Genomic DNA, 23925 nt, shown 5'->3' with positions numbered 1-23925 from the left:
CTAAGGCAGCAACAGTGAGAATCTTCATTTGCCAGAAATAAAGAGGCATCAAAGCTAAAGCAAAGCAACCCAGGAAAAGAGCAGACAACAGACCTCAGGGACAAGTATTTGAATGCCTAGGAGATGTGCAATGACCAATACATGAATGCTCTGTGCAAAGCCTAGAACTTAAAGGCAGTCTAATAGACGGTGGTGTGGGAAAATAATCCAAGAACTGAATCACTAGGCCTCTTGTGCCACACACAGAAATACAGTATGAATTTACATTTTCTCATGGTGTAAGATCCTGAGGCAGGAAGACTGCGCCAGACTCAATGAACCCCCACGGCCCCTAACAGAAGGAAATATGAATCCTTTCTGGAGAGAGGCTTTTCTAACCTAAAGCAAATAAAAAAACAAATTAACCCAGCAACCACAATATCAACAACAAAATCTCATCCCCTTGAACAGGGGTTCCAGATCTAAACTACAAAGACAATAATAAGTAGTAAATAAAAGATTTTAAACAATTTAACAGAATACTAGATATCATAAGAAAAGAAAAAAGATAGTACTAAAAAAAAATACTAGACTAATGTTAAAAGATAGGTTTTTAGAAGCAAAGAACAAAATAACAACTTAATGGAAAAGATTAAGTTGCTTAATGGCTTAATGGAAAAGCCTTTGACTGTGTCGACCACAACAAACTGTGGAAAATTCTTAAAGAGATGGGAATACCAACCCACCTGACCTGCCTCTTGAGAAATCTGTATGCAGGTCAAGAAGCAACAGTTAGAACCGGACATGGAACAACATATTGGTTCCAAATTTGAAAAGGAGTATGTCAAGGCTGTATATTGTCACACTGTTTATTTACGTTATATACAGAATACATCATGTGAAATGCCAGGCTGGATGAAACACAAGCTAAAATCAAGATTGCCAAGAAAAATATGAATAACCTCAGGTACGCAGATGATACAACCCTTATAGCAGAAAGCAAAGAACTAAAGAGCCTCTTGATGAAAATGAAAGAGGAGAGTGAAAAAGCTGGCTTAAAACTCAACATTCAAAAAACAAAGATCATGGCATCCATTCCCATCACTTCATGACAAATAAACGGGGAAACAATGGAAACCATAACAGACTTTATTTTCGGAGGCTCCCAAATCACTATAGATGGTGACTGCAGCCATGAAATTAAAAAACACTTGCTACTTGGAAGAAAAGTTATGACCAACCTAGAGAGCATATTAAAAAGCAGAGACATTACTTTGCCAACAAAGGTCCATTTAGTCAAAGCCATGGTTTTCCCAGTAGCCATGTATGGATGTGAGAGTTGGACTATAAAGAAAGCTGAGTGCCGAAGAATTGATGCTTTTGAACTGTGGTGTTGGAGAAGACTCTTGAGAGGCCCTTGGACTGCAAGGAGATTAGATCAGTCAATCCTAAAGGAAATCAGTCCTGAATATTCACTGGAAGGACTGATGCTGAAGCTGAAACTCCAATACTCTGGCCACCTGATGCAAAGAACTGACTCCTTGGAAAAGACCCTGATGCTGGGGACGACTGAAGGCAGGAGAAGGGGATGACAGAGGATGAGATAGTTGGATGGGCATCACCGACTCAATGAACATGAGTCTGAGCAAGCTCCAGGAGTTGGTGATGGACAGGTAAGACTGGCTTGCTGCAGTCCACGGGGTCGCAAAGAGTCAGACACGAATGAGCAACTGAATTGAACTGAACTAATGGAACAAATAAGCAGAGAATACTACAGCTAAAAAGGATAGAGTAAACTACAAAATAAACGTAAAAATATCTTACTATATGCAAGGTGAAAAGACCTGGAAGGTACGATAGAGAAGAGACAAGAAGAGCAGAAAAGATATGGCTTAATGATGCTAATGAGAGTTTTAGGAAAAGAAACTGAGTAGAAACAGAACTACCTGAAAAGATATTGTTGAGAATTTTCCAGAACTGAAAATGCAAATATTTCAACTGAAATAGTACACTTGAATTCCAACCACAATAAAGCTAAATCATCCCTAAACAGAAGGATAACTACCCCTTAACACAGGATAAAAATAAAAGATTCTATATCATGAAATGACAAGTAGATTGAGCACTGCTTTCTAATCTACAACAATAGATACTTGAAGTCAGGAGTAATGCCTTCAGTGTGAAAACAGAGCTAAGAAAATTATTCAAAAATGAAGGCCAATGAAAAAAGTTTCAAATGAACAAAAAATGAGAAATTGTATCTCTTGTTCACCATTCTGCAAACATATCTAAAAGAAATACGTGAAAGAAAATTGAATCACAAGGAAAGAGTAAGAGGCAAGAAGCAATGGACTGGAAAAAAATCCATAAACATGCTAGTAATTCTACGCTGTCACTGAATGGAGGAGAAAAAAATCACTGTTGGGGGTTAAAAAAGAGGAAAGAAAATTAAAATGAAAGATATAAGGAAGATCAAAGTAAGGTATTTTAAGATTCAGTTAAAGGAAGCTAGTATTATTGATTTTTAATGTTTGTTAAGCAGTCAATGTTTAGAAAAAGAAATGTAGAGGATAACAATGAAAAAAGAAGAAATAACATAATTTCAAATCAGTTGAGGGTGAAAAATGAGATGATTAGGGAAACCTGATCATCAGGTACGATTAAAAACTTTGTACAATTAAAAAACAAGAAAACACAGATCAATATACTATACCTTAATCCTTAAACAGCATGGGGTTTAGGAGCCTGACCCTCTAATCATAAATCTGTGTATAAATTTCCGTTGGCCCTCCATATCTGAGGTTTGACACTGGTTGATTTAAAGCAACCACAGATTGGGTGGTACATATTAAGTGAAAAAATTCCTCCTATAAGCAGATGCACATAATTCAAACCCATTTTGTTCAAGGGTTCACTGCAGTATCTTTTGAATTTGTATTTATTGTGATTATGATTTGAGCTCATTTGTATCTTCACACTTTGAATGTTTTAGTAACCCAAAATACTTGGATCAAAGAGCAATTATAATTACACTGTGAAATGTAAAAAATTTGTAGCTGAAAGTGAGAAAAAAAATTTAAATTAGAAATTAAAACCCAATTACAGCAAAATTTACCAGTTCTGGATTTGTATAAATTGTTTGAGGATTAAAAAAAATATATATCACACAACTTCCAGTTTCCAGTCTGGCATGAAAGAAGCTGGAAGTCACCACTGCATTCTAAGAAGTAAAAAGCTAACCAGACTGAAAAATCCACAGCACTTAAGTTCATCAGAGAAGTGAGGTTACAGGGGAAAGCACTGCCCCTCAAACTGGAGAAAACAACATATATACACGGAAAAGTACAACTTACTGGAGTATAAACTCATGAGCAAAAATCTCTGTGGGACCTGGTGTGAAAACCTGATCGGTAACTGATGAATTGCTAGAAGGTCAGCATGAACAAGTCTGAGATATAAAACCCCAGGGAGACCCACACTTTTGTAAGTTTTACCACCAGAAGCTTGACTAGGTTCTTGTGGTATATAGTAGAGAAAAATCCCCTCATGCTTCCGGCACAGGGAAGGGAAAAGAAATCATTTTGAGATATGCCAGACCTTGATGAGGTCTTGGAGAAGGAAATGGCAACCCACTCCAGTATTCCCGCCTGGGAAATCCCATGGACAGAGGAGCTTGGTGGGCTACAGTCCATGGAGTCACAAAGAGCTGGACAAGACTTAAAGGCTAAACAACAACTACAAATGAAGTCTAGTCTCAGGAGAAACTATTTAACCAGAGCCTAATTTGCTGGGATTTTAAAAGAACCTAACTGACCTGCAGAAAGGGAAATATCCAACTCCACACAGCTCTAGCATTCCAAGTGGGAGAAGAAAAATACCCATCTCCAGCCTATACTACTAATCCTATCCCATTTAAGGGGGAAGTGGGAATCAACTGAGAATCAAGTGTAAAGCTCACAGTCCAGATACAGGCCGATTAAGACTGAGATCTAGTCACAGGATGCTTTCTTTCCTCTCACACTTCACCACGTTACTAATGGCAGCTCTTACCCAGTTTACTGCATGTCTATCAAGAAAAATTACATTACACACTAAAAAGAAAAAAAGAGTCTGAAAAGAAGCGGCGAGCAACAGAACTTGACTCAGACATGGAAGAGACGTTGGAACTGTCAGACCAGGAATTTAAAATAACTGTTTGTGGTGCTAAGTGTTCTAGAAGATAAAGAAGACAAAATGCAAAAACAGATGGGAAACCTAAGGAGAGAGATGAAGTTCAAAAAAATAACTAAAATGAAATGCTACACAGTGGCTCAGTGGTGAAGAATCCACCTGCCATGCAGTGGCACGGGTTCAAACCCTCGTCTGGGAAGATCCCACATACAGCAGAGCAACTGGGCTGGCCCAGCACAACTACCGAGCCTGTGCAGAATCGGGGACCTGCAACTATTGAGCCCGCACGCCACAACTACTGAGCCCACGGGATGTAACTACTGGAGCCCGTGTGCCTAGAGCCTGTGCTCTGCAACAAGAGGAACCACCACAATGGGAGGCCCGTGCATCACAACCAGAGAGGAGCCCTGCTCGCTGCAACTAGGGAAAAACCTGTGCAGTAATAAAGACCCAGCACAGCCATAAAAAGTAACATTATATATAAAAACAGAAACGATACAGATCAAAAGGAAACGAACAGATGAGGAACACCTCTGATGAAACTATTAGTAGACTGCATACAACTGAAGGAAAGAACCTCTAGCTTCAGATATCTCAACAGAAGCCTCCAAAACTGAAAAGCAAAGAAAACAAAGACTTAAAAAAACAGAATCGAATATCTGAGAACTGAGGGAGAACTACAAAAAGTGTAACATGTATGTACTGGGAATTTCAGAAGGAGAGGAAAGAGAAAAAAGAAATATATAAAACAATATTGGCTGAAAACTTCCCCAAATTAATGTCAGACACCAAACCACAGATCGACAGAAACCACAGGAAGCTCCGAAAACACCAAGCAGGATTAATGTCAAAGGACTATAGCTAGCCATATCATTTTTAAACTACAGAAAATGAAAGATAAAGGAAAAAAATATCAAAATAAGCCAGAAGGGAAAAGACCTTATGTACAGATGAGCAATATAAGAATTATATCCAGTTTCTCAGATACTATGCAAGCAAGAAGAGAGTGAAGGGAAATATTTAAAGTGTTAAGAGAAAAATCCCCAAACCTACAATTCTATACCCTGTGATGTTTATAGCATGGAATGTGCTTATTAGAAGAGAAGAAAGACCTAAAATCAATAATCTAAGCTTCCATCTTAGGAAGCTAGAAAAAGTAGAGCAATTTAAAGTAAATAGAAAAAAGAATAAAAGAGCAGAAATCAATGAAATTGAAAATAGGACATAAATGGAAAACGTCAACAAAACCAAAAGCTGGTCCTTGAAAAGATCAACAAAATTTATAAACTTCTAGCCAGTCTAACTAAGAAAAAGAGAGGACATAAAATGGACGTTAAAAGGATAATCAAGGAATACTATAAGTAACTCTATGCCCACAGATTTGATAAGCTAGGTGAAATGGTCCAATTCCTTGAAAGATACAATCTGCCAAAACTCATGTAAGAAACAGACAATCTGAATAGCCCTGTATCTATTAAAGAAACTGAATCAAAAATTAAAAACCTTCCAAAACAGGAAGTACTAGGCACAAGCAGGATCACTAGTGAATTCTACCAAATATTTAAGGACATTTATACAATGTTATTATGTCAAATATATTCAATTAAAAAATTAAGGAAGAAAACATACAAATTCTTTACAATTTCTTTCAGAAAATAGAAACAAGGAATATTTTCTTGTTTATTCTACGAGGCCAGAATTACTTTAAAACACAAATCAAGACATTACAAGAAAACTACACACAAATATCTTTCATGAAAGTCAAAGTGAGAGTTGCTCAGTTGTGTCCAACTCTTTGCAACCCTATGGACTACACAGTCCATGATTCTCCAGGCCAGAACACTGGAGTGGGTAGCCTTTCCCTTCTGCAGGGGATCTTCCCAACCCAGGGATCGAACCCATGTCTCCCACATTGCAGGTGGATTCTTTACCAGCTGAGCCACAAGGGAAGTCCAAGAATACAGGAGGGAGTAGCCTATCCTTTCTCCAGCAGATCTTCCCGACCCAGGAATCGAACTAGGGTCTCCTGCACTGCAGGCGGATTCTTTACCAACTGAGCTATGAGGGAAGCCCATCTTTCATGAACATATATGTAAAAATCCTCAAGAAAATACTGGCAAATCAAATCCAACAATTTATAAGAAGAATTATACACCATGATAAATGGGTTTTGGACTCAATATCAATGTGGTGGATGGAGATTTCTCCTACCACCAAGCAATTCTCTTGACACCAGCTGGGTGTCTTACAACTCAACTCAATTCTTATACCTGGAGATAGCATCAGGTTCCAAAGGCTAAGGGCTCAGTGCCACAAGACTGACTACACTTCAGGTGCCAATCACAAGTCCAGGTTGTTACCTGTGCTTCTGAGTAACGGGCTACAGATTGGAAGGTCTCACAATTCCTTTCTTTGGTTTGGTTAGCTTGGTAGAAAGGACCTAAGATGCCAGTCAAAAGTCAATGTTGTTACCTGTACTTCTGACTGACTGGCTATAAATCAGAGGTTCCCATGACCCCTCTTCTTAGATTCAATTAATTTGTGAGAGCAGCTCACAGATGGAGAAGGAAATGGCAACCCACTCCAATATTCTTGCCTAGAGAATCCCGTGGACAGAGGAGCCTGGTGAGCTGCTGTCCATAGGGTCACCCAGAGTTGGACACAACTGAAGCTACTTAGCATGCATGCATGCATTGGAGAAGGAAATGACAACCCACTCCAGTATTCTTGACTGGAGAATCCCAGGGACAGAGGAGCCTGGTGGGCTGCCATCTATGGGGTCACAGAGTCAGACTCGACTGAAGCAACTTAGCAGCAGCAGCAGCAGCTCACAGAACTCAGGAAGCTCATTTACTCACTAAATTACCAGTTTATTACAGTTATTAAAGGATATCAATCAACAGCCAGATGAAAAGATACATATGGCAAGTTCCTGAACAAGGGAGCTTCTATCCCCAGGGAGTCTGGGCCTTGCAGGGTGGCATGTGGAAGCATTCTGATTCCCCAACATGGAAGCCCTACAAATCTCATCCTTTGGTGGTTTTATAGAGCATATAATAAATACAGGCATGTCTGATTGAACAACTGACCACAATTCAACCTCCAGTCTCTCTCCTCTCCCTTCCCTGGAAGGGAATGAAAAGTTCTAACTCACATGGTTGGTTATCTTGGCATTTAGCCCCTATCCAAAACTCACCTCAATAACATACCAAAAGACAACTTTATCATTCTCATCACTTAGGAAATTCCAAGGATTTTAGGAGCTCTGTGCCAGAAATAGGGACAAAGATCAAATATATACTTCTCATAATAAATCACAGTATCACAACAACCAAGTGGTATGCAAGGCTGATTCAACATTCACAAATCAATTAACATAATCACATCAATAAACTAAAAGAGAAAAATCACATGATCATATCAACAGATCCAAAAAACCATCTGACAAAATTTAACATCATGATATAGAAACTTCCAGTAAACTTAGAGGGGAAGTTCCCTAACATGACAAACAGTATCTACAAAAATCATAGAGCTAATGTATTTAATGGTGGAAAATTTGAAGATTTCCTGCTAACACTAGGAACACAGCAAAGATGTCCCATCTCACCACTGGTTTTGCAACATCATACTAAAATTTCAAGCTAATTCATTAGGACAAGAAAAGGTAATAAAAGGTATTGAGAAAGGAAGAAATAAAATGTCTGTGTTCGCACGTGAAATGACTGTCTATGTAGAAGATCTGAAAATGATCAACCAAAAAGCTTAGGAACTAAGACACACAATTAGAGCAGAATTGCAGAATACAAGGTTGATACACAAGTAAATTGCTTACTCAAATATCAGGAATGAACAAATGAAACTTAATATTAAAAACACAATACCACTTACATTAGCATCCTACAACATGAAAGAGATACAAATACATACGAGATCTACATGAGGAGAACTATAAAACTCTGATCCACAAAACTGAAGTAGAACTAAGAAAACGGATAGGGAGGCTAAATAGTGTCAAGATGTCAGTTCTCCCCAACTTGATTTATAGATTCAATGCAACCCCAATCAAAATCTCAGCAACTAAGTTTGTGGATGCTGACAAACTGATTCTAAAGTTTATATGGAGAGGCAAAAGATCCAAAATAGCCAACAGAATCCCAAAGAAGAACAAAGTTGGAGAACTGACATTACCAATTTACTATGAAACCATAGTAATGAAGACAGCATGGTATTGATGAGAGAATAAATCAACAGAACAGAACAGAGCCCAGAGACCCTCATCTATACAGTCAAGTGATCTTTAACAGAGGAGCAAAGGCAATAAATGAAGCAAAGATAGTGTTTTCAACAAACAGTGCTGGAACAGACATCTACACACAAACACAAAATGAATTTAGATACAAAACTTATACTTTTCACAAAAATTAACTTAAAATGGATCACATACTTAAATGTAAACCAAAACTATAAAACTCCACACTGGAGAAAACCAGTGTTGAAACACCAGTGTAGAAAGCACTAGATGATCAGAATTTCTGAAACTCAACAGCAAGAAAACAAACAACCCAATTTTAAAAGTGGGTCAAAGATCTTTACAGACACCTCACCAAACAAGATTTAAAACAGCAAATTTATTTATAAATAGCAAATCAGTATATGAAAAGATGCTCCATATCATGTCATTAGGGAAATGCAAATTAAAACAACAATCAGGTACCACTATCTACCCATTTAGAATAGTCAAAATCCGGAACACTGACAACACTAAATCCTGGTGAGGATGCATATCAACTGGAACACTCATTCATCACTGGTGGGAATGCAAAATGGCATGGCCACTTCGGAAGACAGTGTGGGAATTTCTCACAAAACTAAACATATTCTTACTATATGATTCCGCAATTGTGCTCCTTGATATTTACCCAGAAATGTATGTTCACACAAAAACCAGCTTTATTCAGAACTGTCAAAGCTTGGAAACAACCACAGTGCCCTTCAACAGATGAATGAAAAAACTGCGGTAAACCCAGACAACACATATTATTCAGCACTACAAAGAAATAAGCTATCAAACAATGAAAAGACATGGAAGAAACTTGAACGCATATTACTAAGTGAAAGAAGCCAACATGAAAAGGCTATATACTGTATGTTTCCAACTATTTGAAATTCTAAAGAAAGCAAAACTATGGAAACAGTAAAAAGATAAGTGGTTGTCAGGGGTTAGGGGAGAGAGGGATGAAATGGCAGAGTATGGAGGATTTTTAGGGTGCTGAAAATACTGATACTATAATGGAGACTACATATCACTGTACATTTGCTCAAACTCCTAGAACGTATGACACTAACAGTGAATCCTAATGTAAAATACAGACTCTGTGTGATTTTGATATGTCAATGTCAGTACATCATTTGTAACAAATGGGTGAACATTTGTAATTTCACTAGGTGAAGGATGCTGATAATAGGTGAAGAATGCTAGGTGTAGGGGTGGGGTTATATGGGAAATCTCTGTACCTTCTGCTCAATTTTGCTGTGAACCTGAAATTCTCTAAAAAATAGTTTGTTGTTGTTTTTTTTTTTTTTAAATCAAGTAACAATCACAACTATGACAGACTGCTCATCATCACCACCTTGTGGGCAAGGAAGCAACAACAAAATATAAGACGTTTTCAAAAATAAGAAAATCTTCACTTATTCCATCAAAACAAGGCTTCCATCAATTAAAAGACATTATTTCAGGTTTGACTAAGAAAGAAAATACTGCCAACTGAACTATGATACCATCAACTGTAAGTGGCATTCTGTAAGTCAAAGATTTTTAAATGAGTCTTAAAATCAATGAAACGTAGTATTCTGATTTTCTTCAAGTTCCTATCAGTGTTGGAGACTAAATAAGAACAAAGCATCTTAAACTGAAACACAAGAAATTTAGGAAATAACAGACAGTAACACTAGGACAATCCTAAAAGAAGTATGAAAATATTCTTCCATACTTTTCAACCATCGATTTTAGGTAATTTAAGGATAGAAATATATAATATTGGATTTTTAATATCTTCCAGGATTCCATCTAGCTTTAAAATTCTTTTTCAGATTTTAATAGTTCTACACATTATTAAATTTGTCCTCAGAGTAAATGAAAAATTTACTGACATGACAAAAGGGGTAAATACTTTCTGAACCTCCTGAGAAATACTTTCAAACATTAATATAATCCAAGTGAAGGCAGGCTTGCAGCCCAGAAATGCTGACGCCAGAGTGCATGCTCTTTCCACTCCAGGACACCAGGCTGCCTCCAGCATACCACAAGGGCAAACTACATGGTTGGCCTTGATACACAGATTTCAGACAAGCCCATCCCACTTCCAACATACCTGGCTGAAGCCTTAAATCGCTCTAAGAACTGAAGTCTCAAGCTCTCGTGTCCAGGGAGGTCAATCAAGGTCAGGTTAGTGCCCTAAGGATAGCAGCAGTAATATTAATGTTTTGGTACTGATTCACATTCACAACATAAATTTTTCACAACATATCTCAGGTATGTGAATGGTACCTAATTAATTAATCAAAAATGTCAATGTAATTGATTAATGAATCAAATGTTGACAGAGCATCCTCTATAAACCACAGAAGGCTGTGGAAAATGTAAAATTACAACTCTGATAAATGTTCTGAGGGTGTGTGAGAGACTTGACCCTCTTTGGGGAAGTCAGGAAAGTCCATCTAGAGCTGGGGAAATACACCAGCATGAATAAAAGCAAAAACATGTGAAAAACAGTAACAAATACTCACAAGCTTAATAATGTGATATAAGAACCTATACTTCATCAGATGGCATGTTATAGGGATATCCAACCTTTATAAAAACAAAACACCTTTTTATATTTCTACTGCAATCTGTTTTTAAAATACATGTCCACCAGACACACCATTTTTTTGTTCTGTTAATATTTTGTGTCAATTGTTGATTCCAGTGACAGTCACTGAACAAGGCAGGGTTGTACCCCAGTGAGCAGACTGATTATTGCCCACTTACATGCTACTCATTCTAAGCTTTCATTCTTGGGCTCAAGTTCAAGGCAGATGTGGCCATGCTCAATGCTAAGACTTGAGCATAGTCCCACTACATGTATCAGACCAATGGATCATTTCTCAGGTATTCCTACTTTCTCCACAGCGAGCCTCAACCACTATCTAGGAGGAAGGAGTCAGCATTATGCACAGATTTGACATAATTACTACTAAATATATTGTGACTTGTAATTTAGTCTGTGTGATCTTTTATAGGTAATACACAAAGTGTATAAGACTTTTTTTGTTGTTGTTTTTTAATACCAGTAAGAGTTTAGGGACCTCAGGTTGGTCCCACTATCACACTGCATAATCAGCATCACATCACATACTTTCAATACAAACAATCCATAAGATATATTACTAACTCAGTCATAAAAAAAGAACAAAATAATGTCATTTGCAGCAACATGGATGGACCTAGAGACTGTCATACTAAGTGAAGTAAGTCAGATACAGAAAGACAAATATCATGATATTGCTTATATGTGAAACCTAAAAAGAGGGTAGAAATGAACTTATTTAAAATACAGAAGTAGAATCACGGATGTAGAAAGCAAACTTATGGTTACCAAGAGATAGAGGTGGGGGTAGGAAAAAACTGGGAGGCTGGGATTGACATACACACAGTGTTATATATGAAATCGGTAACTAGTCAGAACCTGCTGTATAGCACAAGGAACCCTACTCAATACTCTGTAAAGACCTACATGGGAAAAGAATCTAAAAATAAAAACAAAAAGAGTGCATATACGTATATGTACAACTGATTCACTTCACTACACCTGAAACAACACAACATTGTAAATCAAGTATAAAAGTGAAAGTGAAAGTCGCTCAGTCGTGTCTGACTCCTTGCAACCGCATGGACTATATAGTCCATGGAATTTTCTAGGCCAGAATACTGGAGTGGGTAGCCCTTCCCTTTTCCAGGGGAGCTTCCCAACCCAGGGATTGAACCCAGGTCTCCCACATTGCCAGGTGGATTCTTTACCAGATGAGCCACAAGGGAAACCCAAGAATACCGGAGTGGGTAGCTGATTCCTTCTCCAGCTATCTTCCCGACCCAGGAATCAAACCAGGGTCTCCTGCACTGCAGGCGGATTCTTTACCAAAGAGCTAACAGGGAAGCCCTGATATCAGGTATGCTCCAATAAAATTTTTCTTAATAATCTCCCAATATTGGAGACTGAAGAAATCAGAGGTAGCAATTAACAAAAATATCAGTTAAGAATTCTCACTGGGTAACTGAAAACATTTTTATTGTATAATAATAAATATAGACATGTCCAAAAAAACGTTGTCAGAAAAGAGTCAAACACACTGTGTATGTTAATGTCAAGTTCACTTCAACAGTAATTTCATTTGTATCTGTGTAACAGAGCATCAAACAATTCTGACTATTTAAAAAAATTAAAAGTGTGAATTTCAAAAGGTTAAAAAAAAAAAAAGATACATTTACTATTTTGAGAGACAAGATCTAAAACTGGGAACCCTGGGTACAGGGATACAGAACCAGTGCGTGGAAAAACTGTCTTCCACAGAACTGGTCCCTGGTACCAAAAAGGCTGCGGACTGCTGCTCTAAAACATAAAAGGGGTGGGAAAAGAAGTTAAAAAGAGGATGTTTTACATAGTCAATAGAAACATGCAAGTCTCATATGTAATGTTAAGTTTTCTGACAGTCATATTAAAAAAAGTAAAAAGAAACAGGTAAAATTTTAATAATATATATTATATAATCTAATCTATCTAAATTATCTTTTTAAACATATAATAAAAAAACTCAAAAAATTGATATTTTACATTCTTTCTTTCATCTCAAGTCTTCAAGATTGGGTGTGTATTTTATACTTAACAGCAGCCCTCAATTTGGACTAGTCACATTTCAGATGTTCATTAGTCACAAACAGCCAATGGCTACTGTGTTGGAAAGCACAGGTCTAAAGCTTATACCCTGGAATACTCGACTTAAAATATCCAGTACGTGTGTCCCAAGAATTAAAGATCTCTCAGATCTTAAATTTCAAAATCTGAATCCTTGAGAATTTAAAAAGGTCTGAGTCAGAAACACTGTCATTACTGAAAAAAGAAAAAATATCTCTAAGACATTTAAAAGGCTGTCTCTTTGCTCACTCACTAAACACTTATTAAGCAGTAAAATCAGCTTGGCAGTCACTATCTACATTCTGGAGACATACAGGTACATACAAAGTCCTTCTCATGATTTCTTCTTGGTATTTTTTAAATATACTCATATATACTGTTTAAGATTTCCACCGCAACACCATTTGTAAAAGCAAGACTGTAATAACAAAAATACTAAATGTCTATTAATAGGGCTCTTATTAAATAAAAACTCAACATGAACTGAAAGTAAAAAAAGTAAGTTTTCTGATCAGTTTGCTTTCACCTTCAACTATGATTATGATTTACTTTTCCATGTGTAACTACAAGATCTTTCTGTCATGTCTCAAAACTAAAGGCTTTAAGAAAGAAAAAAAATTGTATGGTACAGTCACATAACGGAGTACTCACAATATTCAGCTCATAAATCAACCAGGTAGTACTATGTATGAAAACGAGAAAGAAAAAAATGAGAACAAACCCAAGCTGTATCAATTATATTATTAAATTTTTAAAAAGGGAGGGGTGGAACAGAGTGTTATGAAAGAAAAAAGTAAAGAGAACAGATCTGTTTGGATAGCACTGGCCATCTGGAAGGCTACACAGGAAAATGGTAAGTTACTACCTCCAAGGAGAAGACTTTTAAGGAGGGATAGGAAAAGCAAAATTACTTTTCACCAAATATCCTTTTAACCTTTTGAATTCTGTCCCATATACATGTACTAAAGAAAAAGGCTTAATGCTCACTCTTAAGAACTCAAGGTAAAGCTGGAAAGAAGACACAGAAATAAAAGCTAATGAAATGTGATGTAACATCAATATGCATACGGTACAACAAAGAAGCGGAGAGCATGATTAAGTTCACTTTTGGATGATCAAGAGAAGAATTTGTCACATGCACAATATTTATCCATAAAAATAAGCTAAGAACGGTACTTATCCATAAAAATAAGCTAAGAATGGTACTTATGCCCTCAGACTAATTCACCCTAGAAATGTCTTTTCCTGACACCAAAGTAGAGTAAAACTGTCAAGACTTCCCACATTCCAGGAACCTCTTACCCTGTTGTTATTGACTTTGTAGGCAGCAGAGCTGTCAGTGATGGAAGTCTGAGTGTCTCTGTAAAGGCCTGTTAACAACTGTAAGACAAAACAAAACACAATATGGGGGGAGATCTGAGCAAACATATAAATAGCAAATCTAAAGAGTGTAACTCCGCTCTAACTCTCCTAGGCATAAAGTCAAACAAACAAATGTTGCTTACAATAGCTAAAAAGGACCATATTGATTTTTTTTCCCCTTTGCTTGTAGAAAAACCTAATTAACTGCAAACTTCATTCCCCTCTCCTTAATGAGAGGAGGGGGAAAACTATTATTTTTAAACTACTATTTTCAAATAGTACTTTCAAATGGTTAGTGGCCAAATTTACCAAACTTCTCAACATTTACAATCATCAAAAATGATTAGAGATTATATTTCTTTAGTGGAAAGGAAAATAGCATTCAAAAAGAATTATAATAAAGAAAAAACCTCCACTACTCTTTGTAGCAAAAACCGAACATTTAAAAATACTACACAGACTAGAAATAAATATTAGTGAAAAGAAGCCTAAATAGCCAATAAAAGTTTCTTTGACAAATTCTCAGAGTTATACACTGCATACAGATTAATGTCTTCCATCTATCTCTGGTAAATGCAAGAGAATAAAAATGGCCAAGAAATTCCAGTTTAAGAGTCTTTTCATCCTCCCAAGTGAGTCAAAAATTAATCCCCCAATTTGTCAGCAACAGCTTTTTTCCCAAAGTAAAACTAACAGGAATAATACGGTGCCCTAAAATTTCCTATCAAGTGTTAAGAGAGGTATAAATCAAAGCATTTACTCTGACAAAAAGCAATGTTTTCCCGGAATCACAAAGGCCCACAAGAAGAACAGCTCTCTGACTGCTCCTTCTGCTCCGGATGAACTTCCAAAACACTGTGAAATAGAGAAAAACAACCAAAATGACGCCTTGATTATCAACAGTACGCAAATATGGTTGGGCTGGAGGAAATGAAGTCTACCATAGAAGGCCTCATTCATCTGGAGCTGACTTTCAGTGTTATTACCACCATTATAATCGTTGTTCTTGAGGACTCCGCTGAATGCCAGCCACCATCAACTGTCAACTTTTCTCCATATGCATCCCCTACCCTGCCAGTATACTCAAGTGCAACCTTGCCTTATTAACTCTATATCCCCAGCGCCCAGCTCGCAAACACAGGATGCTCAAACTTGGAGCGAAAACCACTTGAGTATTGGTAGCAAGAGCAATGGAAGGGGAAAACGGGGCGCTCAGGCAGGACAGGGGCTAGCAACCTGTGCCCAAGGACCAGGACGTCACTCTGGGGGTTGCGGGAAATCCCCTCTAACGCTGTGCTGTTTCTGCTGCTTCAGGCAGGAGGGCAGGTGTATATAAGGTTTTAGTCTCCCATTCTAGACGCCCCTCAGGTGCCACCTCTGCTCCGCGGTCTACAGAAGCCCAGTCCGAGCTCGGATCCCCGCCCGCCCCGCACCCGCCAGATCCACCGGCCGCCTCTTTACCTAGCGTCAGCAGCACCGCAAGGAGCGCCACCACGACTGACAGCAGCGTCGGGTCCCTCTGCTGCAACTCCTGCCGCAAAGAGTCCAGGTATGGCTGGAAGGCGCCCCCAACACCACCCCCATTCCCCATCCGCCGGGAGTCCGTGGAAGCCATGGCTGAGATCACGCTACCCGGCACCGCGAAAGCAACGTGGCCCTGGGCTCTGCGCAGGTCTGCGAAGCGGAGCATCACGGAAGTGGTAGTTCCTCAGCTGTATTTCCTCCTTCCAGGCCGGTATGCCGAAAGACCTGATGGGAGTTGTAGTTCTCTTTGACACCGAACTGCCAGCGAAAGACTGACTAAGCAGCCAACCGGAAGGATGAGCGACACACTCATCCTTTAGGATATGAGTCGAATGTCCCGCTCTCATCATGGTTGTTGACAGAATGATGGGTGAATACAACGAATGGCTCAAGAAACCTCCCCTGAGGATTTCCAGTCGCTCCCTTCGCGAGGGGAAGTGAATCTTGTGAGGAACGCATTACACAAACGTTCATGGGAATATAATGTGGCACAAGGTGTGACAGAGGGTGTAAGGTGAGGAATGGGGATGCATAAAGGGGCGCTTAAGCCACATGGGTTCAGAGAAAAGCTACTGGAGGAAAATGACAGGAAGTGAGCCTTGAAGGACAAGTTAGCCTCTGCAGGTGTAATAGGAGAAAGGGTGTTCTGTGCAGAAAAGAAAGAGCAATTCAGTGTACCTATACGCGGGTTCAGTCCTTGAGTCAGGAAGATCCCCTGGAAAATAAAATGGCAACCCACCCCAATATTCTTGCCTGGGAAGTCCCGTGGACAGAGGAGCCTGGAGGGCCACAGTCCATGGGGTCTCAAGAGTTAGACACGGCTTAGCAACTAAACCACCACCACCACCACCACCACTGCATTGTAAATCCTGGCTACTTCCCTTAATGTAGAGCTGCCCCTGAGATTAGAGACATTAAGGGAAGCAGCCAGGAAAATCAAAGAGCGGGGCTGAGGCTGTTGAAAATTGTCACTCTGCCCTAAGTGGCAGACACTACTTTGCCAGACAGGTATGTGGGGCCGAGGTGGCCAGTTCTTCAGTTTTTAAGAGAAGCCAGAAAAAAAGGTTTTTAAGGGGAATGTTCCAGTTTTTAAATTTCAGCGAGTAATGAAAACTTGTAGTCTAAATAAAACACCTCATAGAGTTAGAAGTGGCTGGTCTGGAAGCTGCCAGTTTGCAGTCTGTCATTAAGCAGTTGTTATTTCAGCAGAATTGGCAGGAGATGAGCAGGAAATGCTGGCAAAAGCTAGACATGAAGGGACTGGGAGATATACTGAGGAACCTAGATTTTACAATGCAATAAGAAGTTTCAGTTGAGAGTGAAATAGTTTATTGGCAGATCAAGGGAGTACTATGGTTTGAGAGAGAAAAGACAGGCAGGGAGACCAGGTAGAGGCTGTTGCAGTGTTTTGGCAAACAACGCACAGGGTCTGAACCAAGGAAGTGTGGAAATTAGGGTACAGTTATGAGAGACACTTAGAAGGAAAATATATAGGATTTGGTGATTAACTGTACAAGCTGAGTTAAGGAGAAGAAGAGCTAGCAAGACTGCATCTGAAACACATGGTGTGTATTGCTGGGAAGATCAAAGTGTTCAGCATGAATGTGAGAACTCAGTTGAAGTTCTTTGGAGCCAGGGACATAGCCAGAATGAAAACTGCCTGTATTTTCTGTACATGGAGTTTCCAGTGCCTCTGGGAAGTCTAAAATCATCTATCATGCAGGCGATACAGTAAACAAATGTGAAGTGTCAGCAGTAGGTGCTAGATTTTTATTTGGGAGTCATACGTAAACAAGTGGTTGTGCAAACCAGTACAGCCACTATGGAGAACAGTGTGGAGAGTCCTAAAAAAATGGAAATAGAACTGCCATACGACTCAGCATTCCCACTGCTGGGCGTACACACTGAGGAAACCAGAATAGAAAGAGACACGTGTACCCCAGTGTTCATCGCAGCACTGTTTACAATTGCCAGGACATGGAAGCAACCTAGATGTCCATTGGCAGACGAATGGATATGAAAGCTGTGGTACATATACATAATTGAATATTACTCAGCTATTAAAAAGAGTGCATTTGAATCAGTTCTAATGAGGTGGATGAAACTGGAGCCTATTATACAGAGTGAAATAAGTCAGAAAGAAAAACATCAATATAGTATATTAATGTGTATATATATGGAATTTAGAAAGATGGTAATGATGACCCTATATGCGAGACAGCAAAAGAGACACAGATGTAAAGAACGGACTTTTGGACTTGGTAGGAGAAGGCAAGGGTGGGATGATTTGAAAGAATAGCATTGAAACATCTATATTATCATATGTGAAATAGATCGCCAGTCCAGGTTCAATACATGAGACAGGGTGCTCAGGGCTGCTGCACTGGGTTGACCCTGAGGGATGGGATGGGGAGGGAGGTGGGAGAGAGGGTCAGAGAGGGGAACACATGTACACCCATGGCTGATTCATGTGAATGTATGGCAAAAACCACCACAATATTGTAAAGTAATTAGCCTCCATTTAATTTTAAAAATTTTAAAAAAAATAGAAGGGGAAAAAATAAATCATGGAGAGCGTGAAGAGTGAGGAGGAAAGGGGATGCCACAAAGAAGCCTGAGAAGAGAGAGTCACCAACACAGAAGTAAATCATGTCCTGGAAGTGGTCAGCAGCATTCCTGTAACAGATGATGAGGGCTTGAATGAAAAGTGAGCTCAGGGGGAACAAGGAGGGGAGGGTGAGGAGGTAAAGAGGATAACTTCACACAATGAGTGCTTGCTTCAGTTCAGTTCAGTTCAGTCGCTCAGTCGTGTCCGACTCTTTGCAACCCCATGGACTGAAGCACACCAGGCTTCCCTGTCTATCACCAACTCCTGGAGTTTACTCAAACTCTTGAGTAAACATCATTGAGTCAGTGATGCCATCCAACCATCTCATCCTCTGTCGTCCTCTTCTCCCTCCTTCAGTCTTCCTCAGCATCAGGGTCTTCTCCAGTGAGTCAATTCTTTGCATCAGGTGGCCAAAGTATTGGAGTTTCAGCTTCAGCATCAGTCCTTCCAGTGAATATTCAGGACTGATTTCCTTTAGGATGGACTGGTTGGTTCTCCCTGCAGTCCAAGGGACTCTCAAGAGTCTTCTCCAACACCACAGTTCAAAAGCATCAATTCTTTGGCGCTCAGCTTTCTTTATAGTCCAACTTTCACATCCATAAATGACTACTGGAAAAACCATAGCTTTGACTAGATGGACCTTTGTTGGCAAAATTAATTTTCCAGGCACAATTCATCAATAAAGGGAGGCAATAGGGACTCCAGACTAAGGAAAGATGTTTAGGATGTGAAGTTAAAGTAAGTAAACCAACTAACTTGTGTGTGTGTGTGTGTATTTACTGTGCTTAGTCGTTCAGCTGTGTCCAGCTCTATGCATCCCCATGGACTGTAGCCTGCCAGGCTCCTCTGTCCATGGGGATTCTCCAGGCAGGAATAATGGAGTGGGTTGCCACGCCCTCCTCCAGAGCATCTTCCCAACCCAGGGATTGAACCCTGATCTCCCACATGGCAGGCAGATTCTTTACCAGCTAAGCCTCCAGGGAAGCCCAAGAATATTGGAGTGGGTAGCCTATCCTTTCTCCAGGGGATCTTCCTGACCCAGGAACCAAACCAGGATCTCCTGCATTGCAGGCAGAATCTTAACCTGCTGAGCTACCAGGGAATTTTTTTGGACTCACTAAAGGTGTTGTATCTTAGTTCCCCAACCAGGGATGGAACTCGTGCCCCCTGCATTGGAACTGCAGAGTCCTAACCACTGGACTGCCAGAGAAATTCCCCAACTATTTTATTTTAAATTAGCATTATGAATTAAAACTATCAGAACCAACAGCAATCTTACTGCATTCTATTTCCTTTCTTTCTTGTGGTCCTGATCCCTGCTCTGTATTTACCCCTCAACACCCAACACACACACACACACACACACACACACACACACACTCACCTCCTTTATATTAATAATAACTTCTGTTAGTGACTAAAAATACAGTGAAGGAGGAAGGGCCAGACACGGAGGACACCTACCAGAACTGTCCTCACTGTATAAGGATTTTCAGTCAGAGCATGTGAGTGAACAAGTACCATTTTGGTGGTGCAATTTGGGAATGAGGAAGCAAGGGTTTGATAACACATGGTCATACTCTTTTTTTCAATTTGTTTCCTGGGTATTATGAAGGCAGGAGAGATGTGCACACCTTCCACACTTGAGTAAGAAGGTGGGGCTGTCAGTCTCAGTAATGAGAGCAGGGGAGGATGGCATCAGGGGCTTCCTGTCCTCTCACCTCAGGGACTCAGGCTCCTGGGAGCTCTGTGGAGATGGGTGGAGACAAGGACAGCTCCGTGGAAATGATGTAGAGTAGGACACGCTGACACTGACTGTCGCTGGCTGAAAGTGTTCTGCTCCCTGGTTCTGTCAGCAGATGGAGAGTTACAGCAAAACCAGTGGAGACAATTTTTCTTCTCTTTCATCAGTTAAAATGTCTCATTCACTGAATGCATTTTTCCCTCTGCTGTTCCCAGCAGTTCCAAATCACAACGGAACCTATCTCAGACTCAGAACACCAATCATGTGATTCCCCTTCTCTGGCTCATCTCCTTAACTCTGTTTCTTTGAAAAAAAAATAGAGGATTTTTTAAAAGAAAAGAATTAAAATGGGACATGTTTTTATATTAAAAACTCAATATAATAATGAAATAATGAAAGATCAAAGAAGAAAACCAGAAATCACCTTAGTTGTTATATCAATAGTATCTGGTGAACATGATTTCAGACATTTCTCTGTACAGATATACTGACAAGAAGGCAATCTAGAAGGAATAATAAATGACAGAACAAAGTTATTTTTAGAGACTATAATATACATTACTGTGTTCACAGTTTCTAGAACAGTGCCTGAATCATGGTAGGTACTCAGTGCATTATTGATAAAATTAGATTTGTTGATTCATTGCAATAAGACAGACTAGATGCCAGAGGAATGGTTGGGACATCTTATCAAACAAAGGATAAGAAAGAATTATTATAGGATTTGGGGTGAAGGTGGAGCTTAGGTGATTATTACATAAGGCAGTGTTGTTAGGCTCAAAGCAAAGCAGGGCTGTGTGTAAAAAGGCGAACCTCAGGTCCGGACTGCAAAGTAGACCCAATGTCTGTTTCTTTGGATACCAGAAAGTTGAGAACTGTGGACTACTGTGTTTAGAAAACCCCTACCTGCAGCTCTGCCCCTGACTGTAAATTTAAACTGTGGTAGGAGTTAGGAAACAAAAGGGCAAACTTGGAGAGTTGTTTAGGAGGCAAAATTAACAGAACTTGCTGACATTAGATGTCGAATGAAGTAGAATACTGAACTGAAATTTGACTCCTCAGTTTATGACTCCTGTGAGTGGGTAGCAGACCATGTCTTTAGGAAGTATGGGAACAAGAGTTGGCTTAGGGTAGCAGGGGAGGGAAGGAGTAAAATGATCACCTCCCTCTTTATTTGTTGGGCTTATGATTGCTGTGAGAACTCTACAGTACAGATCCACAGGCAGGAGGAGGTGTGCATGTGAGATGCTGCAGGCAGGGGCCAGAACTACAGATATAACTACCTGGGAGTCATTCTCACTGCTTAGGGAGGGCCTGGAAAGTGGAAAGAGCTCTGGATGAAGAGAAGAGCCCCAGGAAGATGACCCTACATTTCAGAACTGGTAGGACAAGCCCACAGTAAGACCACAAAAGGACAGAGAGGTGGAACCAAAGCAGAGGGCTGCCATATCAGAGAAGCTAGGAAAGGTTTCCAAGGAAGGGTGAGTGGTCATCTGTATCAAGTTAGTAAACAGACTCAAGGATAAAAGAACTAATTGGCTTTCAGTGGCAATGACCTTGACAGTGACCTTGACCAGAGTAGCTTCAGGGACATGGGTGGAACAGAAGACTGATTTCTCTGTGTTCAGTTATTCATGAGAATCCACCTTTCAGGAGCTCCACTAAGCGTGGGAGGAGACAGGGCAATGACTGCCATGAGAGTTGGGGGTCAAGGGACGATTTTTAGCAAGATGAGGTTTCAGTGATTCACTTTTGCAAGCACTAAGACTTGGAACCTCAAGTATACCTGATGAAATGTATTAAAAATATTTTAAACTATGTAAATCATCTATATTATTTTTCTGTACTGCCTTGAGCACTCTATGTCAATATTTACTCTGCATCCTCCTTCCTGCCCTTTCCCCAACAACACACACACACACACACACACACACACACACACACACACACACACTTGATTCAATCAAGCCTTGTACAGTTGATGTTATCAAAATGACCATGCACCATGGCTGGTTCATGTCAATGTATGGCAAAAATCTCTACAATATTGTAAAGTAATTAGCCTCCAACTAATAAAAATAAATGGAAAAAAATAAAATGACCATGCAGACCCCTTTTAGAAAGAATTCCTACTTGGACTGTACCCAGGAACTGTGGCTGTGGGAAAGAGACAATGAATCTTGAGCTCTGAAGGAAAGGCTAGTTGCAGACCAAGCATTAAGCGGGAAAAATGAAGTTTTTTTAAAAGATAAAACCAATTATAATGTTTATTTTTATTTTGTCCTGCAGAGGTGCCACCACCAAGTTGTGAGGGCAACCAAATCACTCAGACCAGCGAGACCGGAGGAAGCTTATGGGTCCCATGAGCTCCCATCTCCATCAGGTGTTGGCTCCACTCTTGGATTTTAAGGTTTGTGGAAAGTGCATGCTTCCAGGAGTTCTGTAGGGGCAGAGCAGAGGGGTTGTACAGTTAAAAATCTACCCATGTTTAGTTCCTGTTAAGTGAATCAACAGTTAAGCCCAATACAAAAGTACTCAGACTAGTTGCCCTGCTCCTCTGATGGGTGAACCTGACCCTCCTCCCAGTGCCTCCTCCTCCTGCCTGCACAGCTCCTGTGTCTGCACTGGGCAGTGCCCCACACCAAGGACAGTAACAGGATTTCCCTGCCTTGCATCATCTCCTGCCTTATGTCCTATGGGCGGAGCTCCCACATCTGAGTCCATGTGGTTGGAACAAGCCTAGGAGAACTATCCTCTCAGATCCAGGCAAGGAGCTAACATAACGAGATGCACTAAGCACCAGGCCTGTGCCAGTTCCCCTGCCGGGGGCTAGGGATAGAACAGAGCCCAGCAGATCCAGTCTCCGCCCCCTCAACAGAACAGTAGCCAAGGATCCTTAAACCAGAATTATGTGGGCAGCTGTTAAAACACAGAAATCCCGAACCTGGCACAGACTTGCTGAATCAGTATCCCAGGGCCTGGGAATCAGTATCTTAAGGACTGTAGCTCATGGACCTGTACTCTGCAGTTGAAGAGTAACCTCCCTTGAGCTACATGGTATTCTCCCAAATCTTCCAAATGATTCCAAGTCATTAAATGATGTCCAACATAGCTATGGCACAAACTGCTATTCTAGATAAGTACAAGCATACCTTCTTTTACTGTGCTGTGCTTTATTGCACTTTGGAGATACTGTGTTTTTTCCAAATTGAAGGTTTGTGGTAACCCTGTGTCAAGCAAATCTGCTGGTGCTATTTTTTCAATAGCGTTTGCTCACTTCATGTATCTGCATCACATTTTAGTAATTCTTGAAATATTTCAGACTTTTTCATTATTATTATTATCTCTGTCATGGTGATCTGTGATCAGTGATCTTTGATGTTACTATTGTTAAGTGTTTTGGGGCACCACAAACCATGTCCATTACTATGGCAAACTTAATTGATAAATGTATGTGTGTTCCTGCTGCTCCACTAGCCCAACAATGTTGAAAGTAGGCCAATTAATAGCCCTGCATTGACTCTAAATGTTCATGTGGAAGGAAGAATTGCACAACTCTCCCTTTAAAGCAAAAGCTAAAT

General features: G+C 39.9%; 1 protein-coding gene across 1 annotated transcript in view; it reads right to left on the bottom strand.

Annotated features, from left to right (window-relative positions):
• LOC133073733 (serotransferrin-like) overlaps window positions 1–23925 on the bottom strand; it is an 83858-nt gene that overhangs the window by 22290 nt on the left and 37643 nt on the right. Inside the window, 6 exon segments of the mRNA XM_061167620.1 lie at window positions 10527–10609; window positions 14409–14486; window positions 15229–15323; window positions 15930–16099; window positions 16101–16175; window positions 21628–21639. Of these exon segments, the coding sequence (XP_061023603.1) occupies window positions 10527–10609; window positions 14409–14486; window positions 15229–15323; window positions 15930–16099; window positions 16101–16175; window positions 21628–21639 (513 nt within the window).

Source organism: Dama dama, chromosome 19, assembly GCF_033118175.1.
Source record: "Dama dama isolate Ldn47 chromosome 19, ASM3311817v1, whole genome shotgun sequence".
NCBI lineage: Eukaryota > Metazoa > Chordata > Mammalia > Artiodactyla > Cervidae > Dama > Dama dama.
This window is presented reverse-complemented; position numbering and strand designations above follow the sequence as displayed.